Source organism: Poeciliopsis prolifica, unplaced genomic scaffold, assembly GCF_027474105.1.
Source record: "Poeciliopsis prolifica strain line A6 unplaced genomic scaffold, Auburn_PproV2 SCAFFOLD128, whole genome shotgun sequence".
In the NCBI taxonomy this organism is placed as follows: domain Eukaryota; kingdom Metazoa; phylum Chordata; class Actinopteri; order Cyprinodontiformes; family Poeciliidae; genus Poeciliopsis; species Poeciliopsis prolifica.
In genome coordinates this window covers 527,501-549,457 of record NW_026562503.1, presented here as the reverse complement: position 1 = coordinate 549,457, position 21,957 = coordinate 527,501, and the positions used below count along the sequence as shown (strand labels likewise).

At 51.1% G+C, this 21,957-nt stretch overlaps 2 protein-coding genes and 1 pseudogene across 2 annotated transcripts in view; all 3 read left to right on the top strand.

Annotated features, from left to right (window-relative positions):
• Positions 1–1,587: 1,587 nt before the first annotated feature.
• Positions 1,588–8,431, top strand: LOC129355282 (cyclic nucleotide-gated channel rod photoreceptor subunit alpha-like; annotated as a pseudogene).
• A 414-nt stretch (positions 8,432–8,845) lies between these two features.
• LOC129355279 (NF-X1-type zinc finger protein NFXL1-like) lies at positions 8,846–19,803 on the top strand. Its single transcript, XM_055024800.1, is given in 25 exon segments — positions 8,846–8,946; positions 9,321–9,741; positions 9,812–9,921; positions 10,053–10,183; positions 10,306–10,350; positions 10,433–10,566; positions 10,672–10,757; positions 10,880–10,955; positions 11,749–11,846; positions 12,052–12,166; positions 12,240–12,364; positions 12,476–12,598; positions 12,681–12,692; positions 12,694–12,772; positions 13,910–14,030; positions 14,106–14,262; positions 14,346–14,437; positions 15,224–15,245; positions 15,498–15,626; positions 15,691–15,845; positions 15,916–15,985; positions 16,975–17,079; positions 18,660–18,740; positions 19,119–19,172; positions 19,311–19,803. Coding segments are annotated over 24 exon segments (2,715 nt in total). The 5' UTR covers positions 8,846–8,946; positions 9,321–9,341; the 3' UTR covers positions 19,506–19,803.
• A 1,615-nt stretch (positions 19,804–21,418) lies between these two features.
• LOC129355281 (atrial natriuretic peptide-converting enzyme-like) overlaps positions 21,419–21,957 on the top strand; it is a 23,084-nt gene continuing 22,545 nt past the window's right edge. Inside the window, 1 exon segment of the mRNA XM_055024802.1 lies at positions 21,419–21,533. Within this exon segment, the coding sequence (XP_054880777.1) occupies positions 21,477–21,533 (57 nt within the window). The 5' untranslated portion in view covers positions 21,419–21,476.

The following is a 21,957-nucleotide window of genomic DNA, read 5'->3' as shown; positions in this document are numbered from 1 at the left end:
CTGGACTAACAAACTTCCTGCTGTTCTGATGAGCCGAGGCTCAGCGGCAGACAGGAAGCGCTGATCGGGTTCTGACCCGTTTACAGAGGAAGCAGCAGCTGCTGCAGATTCCTGGTTCTGACCCACCGTTGATCAGGGTGCAGAGAAAACTGGATGTGATGATGAAATATTTCAATAAAACCAGCAAAGCAAACTGGTGGACAGAAAACCCAGCTGAACTCTCTGCTTCTGTCGACCCATCTTTGCCTCCAAGTCCTGAGAAAGAAACGCTTTGGGTGCAACGTCTGAGAAAACACGAAGACAGGCCTGAACCACCGGAGACGAGCTCCTGACTGAGACCTTTATGACCTTCAGGTGATCCAACGGTCTGCAACCAGAACTCGCCTCCCTGATGCTGGTCCACTGTCTCCTGGAGGACGAAAGTGTCTACTACACCAACCTACACCTGAAAAACCTGACCTGCAGGGGCGCATGGACCAGGAGACCCACATGGTGACGTTCAGCTTCAACAGTACCAACAGCTGTGGGTCAGAGGTCATGGTCAGTCAGTCCGGGTCAGTCTCTAGTTTGAGATCTTTCTTATAGTGGCCTGGTTCTGATGGATCCCAATGTTTCCTCCTGCAGAACAACAACCAGATGATCTACCAGAACATCATCAGCAGCCATGACGGCTCCTCCAACGTCATCCACACACACACACACACACACACACACACACACACACACACACACACACACAACACACACACATACGCACACACACACACACACACACCACTACAAGCTGTAGGGGTGTGTGGAGTGTAATTGGCCTGATTGACCACTAGAGGGCGCGGCTGAGAGGAAGTCAGAATATGAATATTATCATAACCCAGATATGAAAAACATCCTCAGGCTGAATGACGGGCTCTGATTGGTCGACGCCGCTCGGCTTCGTTTAACTTCATCAGCCTCGTTGACACACTCAGATAATTCCCAGTAAGCCAATCAAAGCTGCCCCCCCCACACTCCCCCCTATGTGTGTGTTTTAGAGTCAGCGCTGACTCAGCAGGATTTCTCTAATCCAGCCATCCTCACTATTTACTCCTCCTCCTCTTCCTCCTCTTCCTCCTCTCTTGCTTTCTGAGATTCTCTTCTTCTGGGTTGTTTTAACTCCATCATCATCATCTTCATCCTGATCTTCATCATCATCATCATCATCATCATCATCCACCTGCTGAATGTCTCTTAACATTCAGTTCATTTAAACACAGGAAGGTTCTGACCCAGAACTAAACCTGCAGACCTGAACCTGGATCCTGTTTAGCCTGCCCAGTGTCCCGGTCCAGTCCTGGTCTGTCCCAGTCCAGGTGGTCCGGTCTCCCGTCCCGGTCGGGTCCAGGTGGTCCAGTCCAGTCCTGGTCCAGTCCCGGTCCGGTCCAGGTGGTCCGGTCTCAGACGTATCATCCCTGCTCTAATCCGTTTATCCCTGTCAGGGTGACAGAGGAGACTCCCTGCTGCTCCTCTCCTTCTTCGTGTTTCTCCCGTTTCTCCTCGTCTCTCCTCTCTGGGTCCTCCAGGGTTTATGAGGCTCTCTGTGGGGGGTCGCCCGCTCTTTCCATGGTGATGTGTCTGGAGGGCAGTCGGGGATCTAGGCCGCATAACCCGGGATTATCAGCTGACAGGTAAGGAGGTGAAGGGCAGAGAAACGATACGGACAGATTCATGTTTGTTCACTGTGCTGTCGGCCCGATTGTTCTGAAGGAACCGGTCCGGTTAGTCTGATCTGAAAGGAACCGGTCCAGATGTTCTGCTGCATCTGGAAACCAGCAGATCCAGTCAGAAAGCTGTGAAGTTCACCAGGTTTGAGTCAGACTGGACCTCAGAGCTTCCTGTATTCAGGTTTACTGATCAATCTATCATTTAATCTGTTTATGGGTTTTTAACTGAAACTTGGACTCTGAGGACATGAACCAGTTCATCACCAGTTCATCACCAGTTCATCACCAGTTCATCACCAGTTCATCACCAGTTTAACCTCAGAGGAACCAGAGATCATACATCAGTCACTAACCGCCATGAAGGAAACCATCTTTAAATTGATTTAAACGTGTTTCAGGTCCAGATGTTCCTGGTTCTTCGTGGCCCTCAGTGGTTCCACATCAACTCCATCATCAACCAGCAGGTTTCCCATCATGCTCCTCTTCAGTCTGTCCGTCAGTCTGTCCGTCAGTCTGACTGTCAGTCTGTCCGTCAGTCTGTCTGTACTCTGCAGTCATAAACCTGAGGAACATTAAAGTGCTGTGCCAATATTACATGTAGCAGAAGCTAATGTTAAGGGCCATATCATTGTTGCCTTAGCAGAAGCTAACGCTACAGCAGTACATTGTAATTAGCAGAGGCTAATGCTAACGTGCTAACCCATCGGGGGTTACTGTTAGCCGTTTCTAAACTGAATTAGTTTCACATCTTATTCAGAAAAACTAATTTAGGGGAAGTTAAAGTTTCCAAAGTAGCTAACAGCTAAAGCTCTACATATAAATTAGCTCTGCTGCTAGCGCGTTATCAGATTATCAGAGTGTGTCCACCTTAGACTAGGCCGTTCCAGCCCTGAGTCTGCTCCGGTCTGAAGCATCCCATAATATCTCAGCCTGCTGTCCTGCTGCGAGGTCAACCTCCGGCCCAGTCAACTCTGACCAGCTTCTTCAACCCCACAGCATGATGCTGCCACCACCAGGCCTCACTGGTGTGTTGGGGTGAACCAAGAAAAGCGTTGGCAGTGTTTGGCTCCAGGGTGGGTTCTGCTGAACAGAACCTCTCATCCCGTCCAGGTGGTCCGTCCTCTCTCTGTGTCCAGATGATCACCGATCCAGAACCAGAAAACCCTGCTGAACCAGAACCAGCTGCTGAAACCAGAACCAGCTGCTGAAACCAGAACCAGCTGCTGAAACCAGAACCAGCTGCTGAAACCAGAACCAGCTGCTTCTGGACCGAGGCAGTCCTGACGTTTGACCTCTGACCCCTAAGGGTTCTTCAGAGGTGAAGGACAATCAGAAGGTTTCTGGATGTCTGTAACTTATCAAATGTTCGTGTTTGAACCCTGGAGTGAATCGTCTGCCTGCCTCACCGGTCCGGCTCTGCAGGGCTCTGATGACGAGCCGATAATGGAGTCTGGTGAAGCAGAGACTCTGAAAGCTGCAGGTCTCAGAGGAATCCTGCTTCAATCACTGTTTTCATCGCTGATGAAGGGAACCAGAAACATTCAGTCTTTGCTCATGTTGTCATCAGGGATGATTGATTTTGATTTGAGTTTTAATGCATGTAGATCAGTGATGATCAGGATCAGCTCCTGTTCAAATTCACCAGAAAAACCAACATATTCTCTAAAAGACACCGAAACCTGAATGCTAAAGTAGATTCTAACCCAGAGCAACGTTCCTCCCTCAGCAGACCAACTGTACCGCCATGGCGAAGGTAGCACCGCTAATCCCTGGCCTTGCATCTGGGTCAAACCCTCCCAGGATCGTGCTGCAAGACATGGAGGAGGGGGCGGAGCCAGGTGACATCACAGACGGGCTCAGGTGAGTCGCTGCTGAAGCTCCTGACAAACAGGAAAGTGGACACTTCAGGCCAGGCTGGCCCTCCAGGCCTGCAGGGGGCAGTAGCAGGGTTGGACCCTGATGTGTAACTTTGTTTTCCAGAAGATCCCAAAGAGCCGGAGCAGGAGCAGGAGCTCTGTTCAACGCCAACAACAGCAACAACAACGAGGAGGAGGACGAGTAAGAAATGTACACTTAGGTACAATCATCAAGAAGATACCAAGTCACTAATGATAATGTTTCCATCTGCTGCTCAGGGAGGAGAAGAAGAGGAAAAAGAAAGAAAGAAGGAGAAAAAGGAGAAAAGAGAGAAAAGAGAGTAAGTCTGACTGCTTCTCAACTGGACGGTGATGATTGTGTGGATTTCATCAAAGTTCAATCATGTCTTCTGGGTTTCAGAAAGGAAAAGCAGGAGAAGAAGGAAAGGAAGGAGCAGAAACAGAAGGAGAAGGAAGAGAAGGAGAAGGAGAAACAGAAAGAGAAGGAGAAGCTGGAGAAGGAGAAGAAGGCCAAGAGGAGGCGTAGGTTCACTGGAGCCCTAAACCTTAAAGTGATGCATCATGACTGACACCTGTCATGGTTTCTGTCTGCAGGGCGAAAGAGATCACAGTGATCGATCCAGCTGGGAACACGTACTACCACTGGCTCTTAGTCATCACCATCCCAGTCATGTACAACTGGACCCTGATCATAGCCAGGTACCCGACTCACAGAGAACTGCCCAGGAGAAACCAGGTACAACAGCCTGGTGGTACCTGATGGGACCTGGTGGTACCTGATGGTACCTGATGGGACCTGATGGGACCTGATGGTACCTGATGGTACCTGATGGGACCTGGTGGTACCTGATGGGACCTGATGGTACCTGGTGGTACCTGGTTGGTACCTGATGGTACCTGATGGTACCTGATGGGACCTGATGGTACTGATGGTACCTGATGGTACCTGATGGGACCTGGTGGTACCTGATGGGACCTGTCACCATCAGGTACCATCAGGTTCTGAAGAGTCCAACTGAACACAAGGTATCATCCAGTCCAGTTTTCTGAGACCGGACCATCCAGTCCAGTCATTTCCATCTATCTGATTGGATACTGGGGTCTGTCAGCAGACATTACCCTTAAAGTACCAGTACAATCCTGCTGAGCTTGTTTTGGGCTGCAGAAAGACGAGCTGTTCCCTCATTGTCAGTCTGAGATCTGGGACAATGCATTAGATCAGCCCAGGCCTTTGATTGCCTTTAGTTCAGGGAACCAGGTAAACTCCACCACAGGGATTCTACATTCACGCTCTACCTTTCACTGCCATTCTTAGTGTCAGCTTTGTAGGAGATGTTCACAGCTGGAGCGTCTCAAAGTCCACTTGTCTTATTGAAGAGTCGTACACCGTGTCTGTTTCCAGGGCTTGTTTTGAGGAGCTTCAGACTGACTACCTGATCATGTGGTTCATTGTGGACTTTATCTGTGACGTCATTTACATCATGGACATGGTTTTCAGAACCAGGACAGGTCTGAATGCACGCTGACTCACATGATCAAGCATTTGTTTTCACACCTGTGTACTAATGAAGCATACATGTGACCCTAGGTTACCTGGAGCAGGGTTTACTGGTGAAAGACGAGCAGAAACTACGTGAACGTTACATGAAACTTTCCAGTTCAAACTGGATTTGGTCTCTATGATTCCCACTGACATCCTGTACCTCATTCTTGGTACCACCTACCCTGAGATCCGCCTCAACAAGCTTCTCCGATTCAATAGGTAACTGAGACTCTTACTGGTTCATCAACACTTGAGTTTCTAGACCCACGCAGTGGGAAATGGATCCAAGCAGACAAAATACTGACCACCATATTCATGGAAACAGTCTTAACACTGACTGTCACATTTATGATCTTAGAAAGTTCAAGCTTCAGTTGGTGTCTCCATGTTTTCATGCATTTTCCATTATTCAGTCTCAAGATCGTTTCAGGTACATTGTTGTTATAATATTGCTGAGAAAATGTAATCCATAACCTTCAGCTCCACAGTTGGGACCACAGTGTGCTGGGGTTGAGTTCAGTCCATAATTTAGTGAGCCCAGTTTTACTCCAGCGGCAGGAGCTTCTAACTTCTGGCTCTCTGAACCGGGTTCACGTCCTGTGCCTCCGTTTCAGGATGATGGAGTTCTTCCAGCGCACTGAGACCAGAACCAATTACCCCAATGCTCTACGTATCTCCAACCTGGTCATACATTCTCATCATCATCCACTGGAACGCCTGTCTCTACTACTCCTTCTCCAAAGCCATTGGTAGGTCATGTTGCACATGTTGGCTCCTCTGAAATGTCTTTGTAATTATTCTAACTCTACTTACCGATTTTTCCTCCAGGTTTTGGTTCTGACAGGTTTGTGTATCCCGACCCGACAGATCCTGAGTTTGGCCGTCTGGTGAGAAAGTACGCCTACAGTATGTACTGGTCCACGCTAACGCTAACCACGATTGGAGAAACGCCGCCCCCTGTGGAGAACTCAGGAGTACTTCTTTGTTGTGACGGACTTCCTGGTGGGTCATTCCTTACAGAACCGCAGGTTCTATTTGCCTTTATTCTTGTATATGTAATATTTACTGTAATATAAACTTGGACAAGAATTAGTATGTGTTACTGGGTCTTACTTAACATGACAGATGTGAAAATGCACCATCCCTGATAAACACAGGATGAAGCTTTGCTGAAGCTTGTGGTTCCGGAAATCCTGAACTCTTATCAAAGCAATGTGAAGTCTAACAACCTACCTGTCAAAATTATATGAATGAACTGTTCCTGTCCTCCAGGTGGGTGTGCTGATCTTTGCTACCATTGTCGGTAACGTCGGCTCGATGATCACTAACATGAATGCTGCCAGAGCCGACTTCCAGGCCCGGATCGACGCCATCAAGCAGTACATGAGTTTCCGAAAGGTGGAGTTCCCTCTTCTTGGGCTTCCCATTCTGTGGTCCGTTAATCTACTCAAAGTTACTGTCTGCAAAGTCACTAGAGGAACTTGAAGCAACTGGTTGGGGAAATGTTCCAACATTTGTAAAGTTAATCAACTCTTTAAACATCTATACCTGTGAACCATAACTGCATTTCTTCCTGTAAAGGTAAAGGACTTATTCTGAAAGACTTTCTTCCTCCTCTGTAGGTAACTAAAGACCTGGAAAAGCGAGTGATTAAGTGGTTTGACTTCCTGTGGACCAATAAGAAGGCTGTGGATGAGAGAGAGGTTCTGAAATACCTTCCTGACAAGCTAAGGGCCGAGATCGCCATCAACGTACATCTGGACACCCTGAAGAAGGTCTGTTCTTGCTTCCAGTTCCTCCTCTGCAACGGAAGGATACAAACCTTTGGTACATCTTCCTCTGATTGATTCTGCAGGTCCGGATCTTTGCGGACTGCGAGGCTGGCCTGTTGGTGGAGCTGGTGCTGAAGCTGCAGCCGCAGGTCTTCAGTCCAGGAGACTACATCTGCAAGAAGGGCGACATCGGCAGGGAGATGTACATCATCAAGGAAGGGAAGCTGGCTGTGGTGGCTGATGACGGCGTCACACAGTTCGTTGTTCTAAGTGAAGGAAGTTACTTTGGGGAGATCAGTATCCTGGCTATCAAAGGTGAGAGGTCATGATGGACTGGAGGTCTCTCCTACAGAACCATTAGAAACACTTCCTTCTTGTGTCAAACAGGTAGTAAGGCAGGAAACAGGAGGACAGCTAACATCAGGAGCATCGGATACTCCGACCTCTTCTGTCTTTCCAAAGACGACCTGATGGAGGCGCTGACAGAGTATCCTGATGCTAAAGCCCTGTTGGAGGAGAAGGGACGGCAGATTCTGATGAAGGATGGACTGCTGGATCTGGAGGTATGGCCACAGGATGTGGCTCAGGGCAGGAAGCTACTAAAGTGTTCCTGAAAGTAAAAGGTTCTCTATTTGTCCACCAGGTGGCAGCGCAGGGCCCAGACCCCAAAGAGATCGAGGAGAAGGTGGACCGGATGACGAGCAACCTGGACACGCTGCAGACCCAGTACGCCCGGCTGCTGCAGAACACGATGCGACTCACAGCAAACTCAAACACCGAGTCACCCGACTGGAGAAGAAGCTGGCGCCGCCACGCGAGGATGCACCTGGTGATGCTCCGCCCCCTCCCACACCTGAGACCACCAAAGAAGAAGAGAAGAAATAATAACATGGTGGAGGACAGAAGAATTTGAGTTTTAGTTTGAGAATAAAAGGACTTGAAGGAGACGAGAAATTAGATAAATCCATAAACTCAACAAGTTAATAAATGTGTAACTATGGATCCTTAGATTAAAGTCCTCTGAGTTAATGAGGGTGTAGTTAATGACCAGGTGCTGGGACTGCTGAGGAGCACTGGGAGCACTGGGAAGACTTCCTGTAGGAAAGGAGACTGATCGGATCCTGAAGGACGCAGCAGTCCAGAGGAGGAGGTTTCACCTGCATGTAGTCTTTCTTTCTCATGTCTGAGAGACATTACAACATAAACAGTTGTAATTATTATGTAACACATGTGAAACAATAAGTTGGCTGCTAGCTTGTGTGAACGTAGAGGAGAATCTTCCCCTGAGGCCTGAATGCCAGCCGGTCTGAACCGCCTGAGTTCTACCAACCCTCTAGATTTCATAACAACCAGCGTCCATTTCTCCAGGTTTGCTTTAGTTTCCAGTTTATCGGCTGCAGACCAGAACCAGAGACCGGCATGTTCCTCCTGACCCAGCTGGATTCAGAACCAGGTCTTCTGGGCTTTACCTGATGCTTTTTAATGATGCAAATGTGATGGAGAAACTGCAGAAATAAATATATTTTATAAGAAAGTTAACACCCACTTGTTTCATTTCATATCCTGCTAAATACTATAGATAGAAAAGCTACAAGCATGAACGTGGAAAACAACATTTAAATAAACTATTTTATGTTTTGTAATAATGACTGAAACCCCGATAAGATTTTATTGTAAAAATATAATTTAATATGTATGATAACGTTGTGTTCCCCAGGTTTCTGTGTCTTCTGGCGCCCCCTGGCGGCCGCGGATTGAAAAACAGGTTCACTAACTTCCACCAGACGGAGATTCGGGTGCACTTACTTTGCCAGATGAAGTCACAGATTTATTCAGATTTATTTACCCAGCAGAGAAATACGCATGCGCAGATACGGAATGACACGTCACAGTTTGTGTCGTCACGCGCGAGTTTGGTGGCGTTATGGGAGATGTAGTTTCAGTCTAAGCCCTGGTCTATGAGGCACCAACGCTGAAAGAACTACAAGACCCAGCTTGCGCCTGCCGGTCAGTGCGCATGCGCAGCGGCGTCCAGCGGCTCTCGCGCTGCTGAGGTGAGTTTTCCTCCTTTCTGCGGCTCTTTGTGTTTGTTTCTGAGCTCCGAGGCTGAAGCCGCTGCCGCCGCTGCTCCTGCTAACTGCTCTGTGTGTGTTTGTGAGGCGGTTACCGCCGGGGTTCGGCTGGTTCCGACGGCTTTCATCCGAACCTGAGCGGCTGTTAGCTTGTCTCTGTTAGCCTGGCTGACAGGTACATGACCCAGCTGGTTTAAGCCGGTTCCGGGAGGAAATGGTCCGGTCCGGGACAGCGGTAGAACCCAGGCTGGTGTGGGGTCCATGTGGAGCAGAACCGACCCCGGTTTCAGCGCCACACACCTGGCGCATGCGCACTGGTCCCGCTAGCTGTAACTGCAGGTTTTTTCTGTGTGTAGTCAGAGCCTGGTGGTGTTGCCATGGAGCCGGCCTGGAGACAGCAGGGCAGGGGGCGGGGCCGGGGTCAGGAGGGTCAAGGTGACAGGCCCCGCCCCCTGCAGAAGGACAGGCCGGGGGACCCAGTAGGACGGAGTGCGAAGACGAACCCTGCACCTGCCAAAGGTGATGAAGATCTGGGAGCCCTGCGTGTCAGAACCGGGTCAGAACCGATCCAGGACTTGAACTGTTCCCCTCTCTACGCAGGTGAGTCGGTCCAGTCCAAGTTCGAGGAGATCCGGAGGTCCAACCAGGCCGCAGCCCTGCGCCTGGTGGAGAGTCGGGTCAGCTCCTCTTCCTCTGATGAAGATGACGAAGACGATGGAGACAGACAGAGAGGAAGGATCCTGGAGTCCACCTTCACCTCCTACACCAGCCAGACAGGTGAGCCCAGTTCTGCTCTGAGCAGGACCGAGTTCTGGTTCTGGTTTTGACTTGTTCTCCCTCTGATCAGGCGGCGATGCGTCAGCTCTAACCAGAACCGGCCAGTACCTGAGCGACATGTTTCAGTCCGGAGCGCTCACCTGCCTGATCTGCATCGCCTCGGTCAAGAGGACGCAGCCGGTAGCACACACACACACACACACACACACACACACACACACACACACACACACACACACACACACACACACACACACTCAGGCTTTACACCACCTGTCAGTCTGAACTCAGGGTTTTCTCCACCTGTCCAGGTGTGGAGCTGCTCCGGCTGCTTCTCCCTCTTCCACCTGCCCTGCATCCAGAAGTGGGCCAGAGACTCGGTCTTCCTCATCTCCTCTGTCACAGATGAAGACTTTGGTCAGAAGCAGCATCCCTGGCCCTGGTGAGAAACACAGACTGCTACGTTCCGCCTGGTTTTACCGTTTCTGTCATCTGATTCAGATCATCTGTGGTGCGTTCACTGCCTGCAGGAATGTTCTAACTCTCCTCATCCTCTCTCCTCAGTCCAAAGTGCAGAACCGAATATCCTCCCAGCGCCACACCCAACAGGTAGGCCTTTACTTTGACTGGTCCAGAGACTGGCTCTGAGGTTCTGACCCACTGGGCCCTCTTGTCTCCGTGTTGCGTTCAGGTACATGTGCTACTGCGGGAAGCTGCAGGACCCTCCGGCCGACCCCTGGCTGGTTCCTCACTCCTGCGGCTCCGTCTGCCAGCAGGAACTCAGACCCAGCTGTGGACACACCTGTCTGCTGCTCTGTCACCCTGGTAACGCACACACCTGGTTCTGTTGCTGGTTACCGACCAGAACCGTCCTCAGTCAGTGGGCGCTATGGCAACAGCCTGAACCGCTCCGTCTCTGCGTGTCTCCAGGTCCATGTCCGCCATGTCCAAAGATGGTGTCCGTGTCCTGCTTGTGTGGCAAAGCTAAGCCCCTCCCCCGTCGCTGTAGCAACAAGGTAACTGACCATGTCAGGCTCCTGTGAGCTGTCATTACGCTACCTGCAGGACGCAGGCGCTGCGTTGGCAAGGCGGCCATCTTGTTTCTGCCTCAAGTTTACACTGTTTTCTCTGCCTCCAGTCCTGGTCCTGCCAGCAGCAGTGTGGGAAGCTGCTGGCCTGTAAGCAGCACACCTGCACCCAGCCCTGTCACACAGGTAAACACACACCTGCACCCAGCCCTGTCACACAGGTAAACACACACCTGCACACAGCCCTGTCACACAGGTAAACACACACCTGCACCCAGCCCTGTCACACAGGTAAACACACACCTGCACCCAGCCCTGTCACACAGGTAAACACACCTGCACCCAGCCCTGTCACACAGGTAAACACACACCTGCACCCAGCCCTGTCACACAGGTAAACACACACCTGTACCCAGCCCTGTCACACAGGTAAACACACACCTGTACCCAGCCCTGTCACACAGGTAAACACACACCTGCACAGCCCTGACACACAGGTAAACACACACCTGTACCCAGCCCTGTCACACAGGTAAACACACACCTGCACCCAGCCCTGTCACACAGGTAAACACACCTGCACCCAGCCCTGACACAGGTAAACACACACCTGTACCCAGCCCTGTCACACAGGTAAACACACACCTGTACCCAGCCCTGTCACACAGGTAAACACACACCTGTACCCAGCCCTGTCACACAGGTAAACACACACCTGCACCCAGCCCTGTCACACAGGTAAACACAAGGGTGAGGAATATTGCGTTCCAAACCTTTGAGGTGCGAAAAATATGGCAGCCTTGTTGAATTTTTCTGTAATTTTTCAGGGTTTAACCCTGTGAAACATTGTTATGACCTCAGACTGACCTTCTGTGTGTGTGTGTGTGTGTGTGTGTGTGTGTGTGTGTGTGTGTGTGTGTGTGTGTGTGTGTGTGTGTGTGTGTGTGTGTGTGTGTGTGTGTGTGTGTGTGTGTATCAGAGTGCCCCCCCTGTCCCAGGGTCAGCCTCCAGAGGTGTGTGTGCGGACGGCAGACAGCAGAGAGGCCCTGTGCCAGCCCCCGCTGGACCTGCCAGCAGGTATTGGTGCAGTACCAGCTCTGGTCACCAGGGGGAGCCAGAGCTCCAACAGCTCATCCTCATTGGAACAAATAGATTGATTAACGCTGCTCTGACGCCCCCTGCTGGCTGGAATCAATATATATAAGGTCTGATGGGTCCAGTTGACCCGATTCTGTCCCGATTGGACCTGGATCGGGTTTCTGATCCAGTGTTTGTGTGTCAGGTGTGTGGAGCGCGGCTGTCCTGTGGGAATCACACCTGTGAGGAGGTGTGTCACGATGGAGCCTGTCCTCCATGCCCCCGGTCCGTCAGCAGGTCCTGTCCCTGCGGGAAGACCAGTAAGAGACACACAGCGGGTTCTGCTGCGGTTCGGTTCTGGTTCTGGAGTTAAGCTCGTGTTTCTGTGTGTAGAGTCGTCTCTGCCGTGTACAGAGGAAGTGCCGCCCTGCGGCGACACGTGTGACCGCCGCCTGTCGTGTCTGAAGCACACGTGTTCGATGCGATGCCACCGAGGGAGCTGCGAGACCTGCAGACAGGTCACACACACACACACACACACACACACACACACATACACACACACACACACACACACACACACACACACACGGTGCAGCAGCAGTTGCAGTACCGCTGTTGTCCTGCAGGAGGTGGAGAAGGCGTGCCGCTGCGGGCGCCACAAGAAGCCGATGGCGTGCCATAAGGAGTACCTCTGTGACGCCAAGTGTCCTCAGACCAGGAACTGCCAGAGACACCAGTGCAGGAGGAAGGTCAGAGGTCGTCTTAGCCCCTCACCTGATGACCAGCTAGCAGGCCCTTTAAACTCATTTCCCATAATGCTCTGTGTCTCAGTGTTGCCCTGGTAAACTGCCCCCCCTGCGATCAGATCTGCGGTCGCACTCTGGGCTGCAGGAACCATAAGTGTCCCTCCGGCTGTCACCAAGGTAACGGCACCGCACCATTAAACATCATCCATCAATGATGCGATCGATCAGTAATCATTTGATCTGTTTCTGCTGCCAGCAATGAGCTGAAAAACTGCCAGTTAAATTTACTTTAACTTCATCTGCGGCTCAGAAACAGAAAATAATCTGACATCATCCAGAAGGAAACTTCTGCTGTAGTTTTTCCTTCCACTCAACCTTCCAGTACTACTCTGTGCAGCCAGCAGTTCTTACCCGGAGCATTTGGACCAGACCAATCTTTGTTTCCTATCATTAATACATTTTTATTTCTATCAGAAATCTGATTTACCGGTCCGATCCGGGTCGTTCTGGCTGCTCCACTGAGCCTCAGGTTGACCTCTGACCCTGACGCCTTCTGCAGCTCATTCAGCTGACATTTCCTCTGACTGATAAACATGGAGAGACACACACACACACTCTGATAAACACACACACACACACACACACACACTCTGATAAACACACACACACACACACACACACACTCTGATAAACAGTGTCAGTGTGTGTGTGTGTCAGTGTGTGTGTGTGTGTCAGTGTGTGTGTGTGTGTGTCAGTGTGTGTGTGTGTGTGTGTCAGTGTGTGTGTGTGTGTGTCAGTGTGTGTGTGTGTGTCTCCGTTGTTCCTGATAAACCATCTCAGCCTCTGATTGGCTCCCAGCAGTGTTCGGCCGTCTGCGTGCTGATTGGCTGCTCTGACCTTTCCGTTGCTGCGTTACACCTGACCGATAAGAGCTGAGTGCGTAGCTCTTCGTGTTTGTGTGGACCTGGTTCTGGTTCTGATGCCGGATCGGTCTGGTTAGTGAGTGTGTGACCTGTGAACTCTCAGACTGCGGTGTTGACGTGAGCCGGATCAGAACCAGAACCCGTCTGTTATCTGGAGCCGGCGAACCGGGTCGATCAGCTGTTGCCTCTGAGGCATTTTAATGAGCCCTGCAGTGGTCCTGACCGGGTCCAAACAGAACCGGTCCAGAATTCATACTTGGTTCTGGTCCAAAGTCAGTTTTAATCAAGAGTATTGTGGTTCTGGTCATGTTCAGGTGTCTGTAGAACCTGACCTGGGTTCTACTGACCTCTGAAGGCGGTCCGGTTCTGATCTGATCTGACCCCATCCCAGGAAGCTGCTACCCGTGTCCGGAGACGGTTCCGGTCCGCTGCAGCTGCGGCTCGTCGGTTCTGGTGGTTCCGTGCGGCCGAGAGCGCAGCACCAAGCCGCCCCGCTGCAGGGAGCCCTGCAGGTAGGCGTCGTACCGGGCCGGGCCGCCGGTTGGTTCCGGAGGTCCGGCGGGTCGTCATCCTGTCTCTGCCCGCAGGCTGCCGCCCAGCTGCCACCACCGGGACGGGGAGCCCCACCGCTGCCACCCGGGGCCCTGCCCGCCCTGCGCGCGGCCCTGCCTGCTGCCGCTGCCCGGCTGCCGCCACGCCTGCCCCCGGCCCTGCCACGACCTGGTGCTGGTCCGGTCCCAGCAGGTAGGCCGTCGCCGTGGAGTCCGCTCCGACCGGGTCCGGACCGGGTCCCGTCGGAACCGACCGCTCCGCCTCTGTGTGTCCAGGTCCAGTTGGCCGGGCCCTGGGAGCAGCCGGCGGAACCGACCTTCACCAAGAAAGCGCTGCCCTGCCCGCCCTGCCAGGTCCCCATCCCCACGTAGGTACCGACCCGGTTCTGGTTCTGGTCAGATCACAGACTGAAACATATTGATTTAAACAGGAAGTGACCCGACTCTGTGGTTCTGATCTATGTTGATTATCTACGTTAGTGACATTAACCTGGTTCTGGTTCTGGTTCTGGTCGGTCCAGGAGGCGGATCTATTCAGTCTGATTCTGTGCTCTTTGCTTCACATTGTTTTTCCAGAACCATCTGGTTCTGATTGAGCCCGGCCCAAAGCTGGAAGCTTCTGGTTCTGTTGGAGTCAAACTGGGCCAGAAGCCAGATGAACAGCAGTCAGGTTCTGCTGGGCCCGGTTCTGTCATGACCCATTAGCCTGCAGGTTCTGATAGCAGTCATTAGTTCACCTCCGACCCAAACAGCAGCCTGGTTCTGGTTCTGGTCCAGACACCCAGCTCTGCGACAGCCTGGTTCTGGTTCTGGTTCTGATTTGCTCGGTCGGACCCTGGGGTTGTTTGTCCTGTGAGAACAAAGTTCTGACTTCCCGCCAGGCCCGGACCTGGACCCGGTTCTGTTTGACCTCCCAGTCGGATCAGAGGGACGGTGGCGTCAGCAGCTGGAGGCGGGCCTTCAGAACCGCTGTGATCCGGGTCCAGAACAGAACTCAAGCTGGGTTAGGTTCTGGCCCGGTTCCTGCAGAGCGGTAACTGGGTCAGAGGTTCTGGTCACACTGAACCAGACCAGTTCTGGGTTGTTCCTCTGAGCCGGACCGAACCGGACCGTTCTGTTTCCTTCCTCTGACGGTTTCTCTCTTTGTGTTTCAGGTCCTGCTTCGGAGAGCATGAGGTAAGAACCAGAACCAGAACCAGAACCCGTTTCCTCCTGTTGTCTGTTCACTCTGCAGCAGAGTTCTGCTGAGCCCGACCCGGTTCCGGTCCGTATCCTCCTCCTATCTCTCCATCTCTGCTGTCGGCTCTTTGTTTCTGTTGGTCGCTGTAAATGTCAGCCGCTGTCCTCGCAGCTCCTCTATCTGCTGCAACCTTCTCTGACCTTCTCTGACCTTTGCGTCCGGCCCGGCTGCTGGTTCTGTGTGTGCAGGTGAGCCCGGTCCCGTGTCACCGTCAGGGCCGCTTCTCCTGCGGTCGGCGCTGCGGGCGCCCGCTGGCCTGCGGGAACCACAGCTGCAGCCGGGAGTGCCACCTGGTCAGACGGCAACCAGGTGAGACGGCCTCTCGTTGGTCAGAGCGCGAACGGGACGGGCGCCCCGTTAACCAATCGGATGTCCCCGCAGTGCGAGGCGTGCGAGGAAGGCTGCGGTAAGCCCCGCCCTCCCGGCTGCCCCCACCTCTGCCCCCGCCCCTGTCACCCCGGCGACTGCCCCCCCTGCAGCCAGATGCTCCGCCAGCGCTGCCACTGCCGGATCAGCACGCTCTACCTGGAGTGCAGGTGAGTGGCTTTCCATGGCAGCGCCGTCCCTCAGGGCCGTGCTGGGTCTCAACCAATCAGCTGTCTGCAGGAAGCTGACGGCCGCCGACGAGCCAACCAGGATCCAGCTGGGCTCCTGCAGCAACCAGTGTCCTAAAGAGGTACACACACACACACACACAGAGAGACACACACACACACACAGACACACACACACACACACACACACAGACAGAGAAACACACACACAGACACACACACACACACACAGACAGAGACACACACACACAGACAGAGACACACACACACACACACACACAGACAGACAGAGACACACACACACACAGACAGAGACACACACACACACAGACAGACACACACACACAGACACACACACAACACACACAGACAGAGACACACACACAGAGACACACACACACAGACAGAGACACACACACAGAGACACGCACACACACACACCCAGACACAGGCAGACAGAGACACACACACACCCAGACAGACACACACACACAGACACACACACAGACACAGACACACACACACACACACACACACACACAGACAGACACACACACAGACACACACACAGACACAGACAGACACACACACACAGACACACACAGGGAGGCTTCTGATTGGCCACTTCCTGGTCATACATGTGGAACCAGGAGACCTTAAAGGGCCGGCGTCACGTAAAACCAACTTGTGTTTTAATGTTTTCGAGGCGTAGCTCCTCCCCCTCTCCGCCAGCAAACTGCTGTTAAAGGGTTAATAGAGGAGCCATGATGGGATGACTTCCTGGAGGCGGAGCTTCAGAAAGAGCAGGAGTTTTTAAATATATTTATATGTACGGCATTTTCCTCCCAACTGAAGGCAACACAGACTGGATGGAACTCTGAAAGGGCTGTAAAACATGAGACCGGCCCTTTAAAGTGTGGCAGCCAATCAGGGCAGGACGTTTAGAGGTGGTCTGTTTTCAGACCTCCGGAGCGTCTCTGATCTAACAGCCGCGTTTAGAGACACATGGTTTGTTTTCTCCCTTCACTGGACCAGAACCCTCAGGCTGGACCCGGTTCTGGAGCGCTGACACACACACACTCGTTCTCTCTCTCTCTCTCTCGCTCTCTAGCTGAGCTGCGGCCATCGCTGTAAACAGGTGTGCCATCCAGGTGTGTGTGAGGAGACGTGTCAGCAGAAGGTGAAGCTCAGGTGTCCATGCAAGAGGATCAAGAAGGTAAACGGTCGCCAACATTTAAACCATGCTGGTTCTAACTTCCTGGTTCTGGTTCCTGTCTGATGGATGGAGACGCTAGTGAAGGCCAGCAGGTCAAAGGTCAACACAAGAAGCACCAGTTTAACCAGCAGTTGGTTCCCAGCTGATGCGCTTATAGTTGAGCTAATGTTTCATTTAGTGCTTTATCATTTTTACCATCTTTGAAAACATTTAACTTAAATTATTTTTCCAGATAAATTCTAAAGCTCCAATTTTCAGCTTTCTAAACATCTGGTTGAGTTTTGCTTTGGTGTTTCATTCATGCTCTAATAGCATTTTAGCTCCAGCTAACTATAGATACCATATCGGCACAGTGCTTTAGCATTAGCTACTGCTAGACACCATGTTGTGGTAGCGATTAGCATTAGCTCCCATTAGATACCATGTTGGTTTAGCACTTTACCGTAACTGTTTACACCATGTTCCAAATGATTATGCATGTGATATTTTCTCACATTTTCCTAAATGGTCAAATGATGGTCAGTTCAATGTCATGAAGTATTACTGGATAAATCAGATTTTACTGACCAAAGCTCCCATCTGAACAGGATTTATTTCAAAATAAAAACTCAGAATGCTCACTTCCAGATTATTATGACAGCAGATTTTCTAAACAGTTTATGGATTATAAAGATCTGCAAACAGTCATTCTGTGAATGTGCAGCATTAATGGTCACATGTCCTAAAATCAAAGCTGTTTCAACCAGAAACATCTTAACACACAGAGTTACATGTTGGACCTTCTCTGGTTTCACTGCATAAAACTTCATCCATTGAACTGGTGAGTTTGTGGAAAGTTTCTGCAGGATATCAGAAAACCTTCCAGAGCTGCTGCTTCATACGACCTGCATTAAACCCTCTGCTGGAGGAAACTCCACAGGTTCCCAATAGGGTCAGAGGTCAGAGGTCAGAGGAGGATAGTGACGCACCATGAGTTTCTCCCCTTTATGTCCATAGCGGGCCCAGTAGCAGGTTAGGGGTCCAATAGCAGGTTGGGGCCCCTATGGATCCTCCACCTTGAGGCTCCAGCAGCTGTAATAACTGTTTGCTGCTTTAAGGTCATTTCAGCAGCTGATCTCTTGATCCCAGGAATCAAACAGAAACTTTCCTCTTTAGCCTTTAAACCATCTTTGTTCTCAATCAGCCACAAATCTCTTCACAGTAGCAGAATCCTGCGGCCTGATGAATAATGTGGAACATCCTTCTGAAGTAGATTTACTTTGATTGAGCTAAAGTGATCAACCAGTTATAGTGATTCAAAAAGCCCTGACACACAAAGCCATCTATACATTTAATAGCACAACAAGAAATTTAAACTTTATGGCACTTTAACCCAATTTGCATAAACATTTGGAAGACTGTGTCGTGCTTTAGGGTTAGCACAGCTAACTGTTAGCTAGCAGTGCTTTATGGTTCTTATGTTGGATGTGAAAATATCCAAACTATGTGAAATTAAAAAGGCGGGAAATAAAAGCATCCTTGAAGTCATAAACCAGCCTGCTGATTGGCTCAGAGCCTCATGTGACCTGCTGTCCTTTCAGGAAGTGATGTGTTCTCTGGCGGCTCAGAGTGAACTTCAGTGTGACCTCGTCTGCAAAGACCAGAAGAGGAAGGCCAGCCAGGTAGACACACACACCTGGAGACACACACTGGAGACACACACCTGGAGACACACACACTGGAGACACACACACCTGGAGACACACACACTGGAGACACACACCTGGAGACACACACACTGGAGACACACACACCTGGAGACACACACACCTGGAGTCACACACACTGCAGACACACACACCTGGAGTCACACACACTGGAGACACACACACCTGGAGTCACACACACTGCAGACACACACCTGGAGTCACACACACTGGAGACACACACTGGAGACACACACACCTGGAGACACACACACTGGAGACACACACACTGGAGACACACACTGGAGACACACACACCTGGAGACAGGCTGTCTGATGGTGTTTGTTCTCCAGGTGAAGGAGGCGGAGCTACAAGCTGCCCTGGAGGAGGAGCAGAAGAAGCTTCAGGTGAGTCTGGAGGACGGCCGGGTTCTTAGTGGGAGGTTCGGTTCTGCCGATCCGACCTCTGGTCCGTTAGCCCGGTTCCAGCCCAGTGACCCGTTTTGGTCCGGAGATTTCATCCTGCCGTTCCCTCTGCTCCACCAGGAGGAGCTGGAGGCCTTTGAGAAGCGGCAGCAGCGAGGAGGTCGGAGGTCGAAGCGGCGCGGCCGGAGGGAGGAGGTGGACGAGGAGCAGGACCGGGCCAGGAGGTGGAGGAGGAGGTGCACCACCTTCCTCCTGCTGCCACTGGGGGGCGCTCTACTGTCTGCCGCTGCCTACTACCTGCTGAGCCAGGCCTGAGGGGTCAAAGGTCACCCCTGTCAACCAGAAGCTGCAGGACAAACGGGAATGGTTCATGATTTCTTCTTCGTTGACTTAAATGAGTCCTCCAGATCAGACGCTGGTCCTCCAGCTGATGTTTCTTCCTCTTTTTCTTTATTTCCTGCTGATTTTGTAACTTTTCCTGCGTATCAAACTGAAATCGATCTCTGGAGATCCAGAGGCGGTCATGTGATCTGTGATCTGACCAATCAGAGAATGCTGCAGAAATCCTGTAAAATTTCCTTTCTGTTTTGGAGAAATAAACCATAAACTTTGACCTCTGACCTCCATGCTGCCATCATTAACCATTATGACCTCCTGACCCCAGCGGTCCAGTTTAAATCTGACCTTTTAGTTGATCCATCTGGAGCTGCAGCCATCAACCAGCAGGGGGTGACGGTGAGCAGAGGAGCATCGCTACGCCTCAAAGTCTGAGACTTCGTAAAGCAGCAGAACGTCCTGGTTCTGCCGGGTCCAAACGACGATGGTTCCGTTGGTTCTACCGGGTCCAAATGATGATAGTTCATTGGTTCTGCTGGTACCGAGGTCCATTATGTAATCCATTACAATCTGCTGAATCAAGGCCAACCTTTGCTCCTCTGTGCTGCTGCCTCTGGTTCTGGTTCTGAGTCCACACCAAGCCGGGTCCATCCTCCATCACTGGTTAGTGGTTCTCTAGGTCAACGGGGCCGTCTGGGTCTGACTGGGACAGGCTGAGGAACCGGACCGGACCGGCCCAGCACCAGAACCTTTATCAGTTCTGGGTAGTGAATGGTTTCCTCCTTGAGGTCCAGTCTGTCAGATCGGAGCAAAGATCTGCATTCCTGAACTGGTTCTACCTTAATCTGAATTCAGATTAAAATATTCAGTTTCCAGAACCAAACCGGTTCTGTTGGACATCACAGTCGAGATCTGAGCCAACATGAGTTCAGATCTGAATCCTGGTTTTAATCCAGATTAAAGTCCAGAACCAATCTGGATCTGAACTCAGAGATTATTCTAGACCAGAACCAATCCAGATCCAAATGTTCACATCAAGCTGAAACTAATCTCTGGATCTGGATTGAAATCCATTCTCTCTGCTTTAATCTGGAATTAGGTTTAGATTGAGGTTCTGATGTTAATCCAGTTTTAACTGAGGAAACCAGGATCTATTAATCTGGACCTGGAGCAAGACAGGAACCGGTTCCTGAGTTTGGACCCAGATGTCCGACTGTCAAAATCCAGATTAATACTGCGTTTACATTTAATCTGGATTTTAGCATCAACTGAACCCAGAACTTTAACCGAGTCAGAATCGACCCAGAACTGACTCTCTATTCAGTGTGTACTGACTGCCAGTTCTGGAGTTCAGAACCAGGTCCAGATGTTGATCCAATCTGGAGTTCAGAACTGGACCCAGATTCAAACCCAGGTCTGACTCCAGATTAGAGTCCAAATATGAAATCAGACTTTAATCTGGACCCAAACCTTTAGAATCAGCATCAAACTGAACCTGAGCCTGGTTCTGGTCCAGAAGAACCTGGAGCTTCTGGGCTGCTAATCTGTGGCAGGCTTCTGGTTCTTGGAGTCCAGAACATCTGAGATCCAGCAGAACCTGCCCGGGTCGGGTCAGGAGTCTGACAGCAGCGGGACGGAGACACAGCGGGCCGACCTGGGGAGTGTGTGAGAGAGCAAAGTGTTTTAGTGTGTATCAGTGTGTATTCAGTGTGTATCAGTGTGTATCAGTGTGTGTCAGTGTGTATCAGTGTGTATCCAGTGTGTATCCAGTGTGTGTCAGTGTGTATCAGTGTGTCATTCCGCTGTCTCCGCCCACACCCCGCTGTCTCCGCCCACAACTCGCTGTCTCCGCCCACAGCCGGCGCGCTCCGCCCCGCCAGTCCCCCGCCAGCTGCAGCTCCCCGCCGGCAGAGCGATGGTCTCTGGCTCGGCGGCCGGCAGCAGCAGCTCATGTTGTCCGCTCCGAGGGAGACCTTCCCGGGTGTCACCTTCAGCGGAGCGCCGGCGGTGAGTCCTGTCGTGTCCGTGTCTCCGGTTCTGCGTCGCAGCTTCGCTTCTTTCGTTCAGGTTATTAGTCTGACTTTACCAATGAATCTCTAATTATTCAACATCTGAAGGATTCAGCCTAAAAACTAAACTGGTTTTCCTGAAGTTAAACCAATAATCTGCATATTTAAAGGAGCAATAAATGCTCTTTATTAATTCTTTACTCTTTTTACCTCGTTATTTTAAACATTTTGCTTTCTGCTGTTTCTGTAATCAGTTTCAGGTCTGAAACAAAACAAAACTTAATATTCCAACAATAAGCAGCCATTGTTCATCCCGTTAAACCCGGAAATAATCTGATTTATTCCAGCAGGTTCACTGGACTTAATCCAATCAGATTACAGCTAATCTGATTCACCTGCAGGAGAATAAAACATATGAAGCA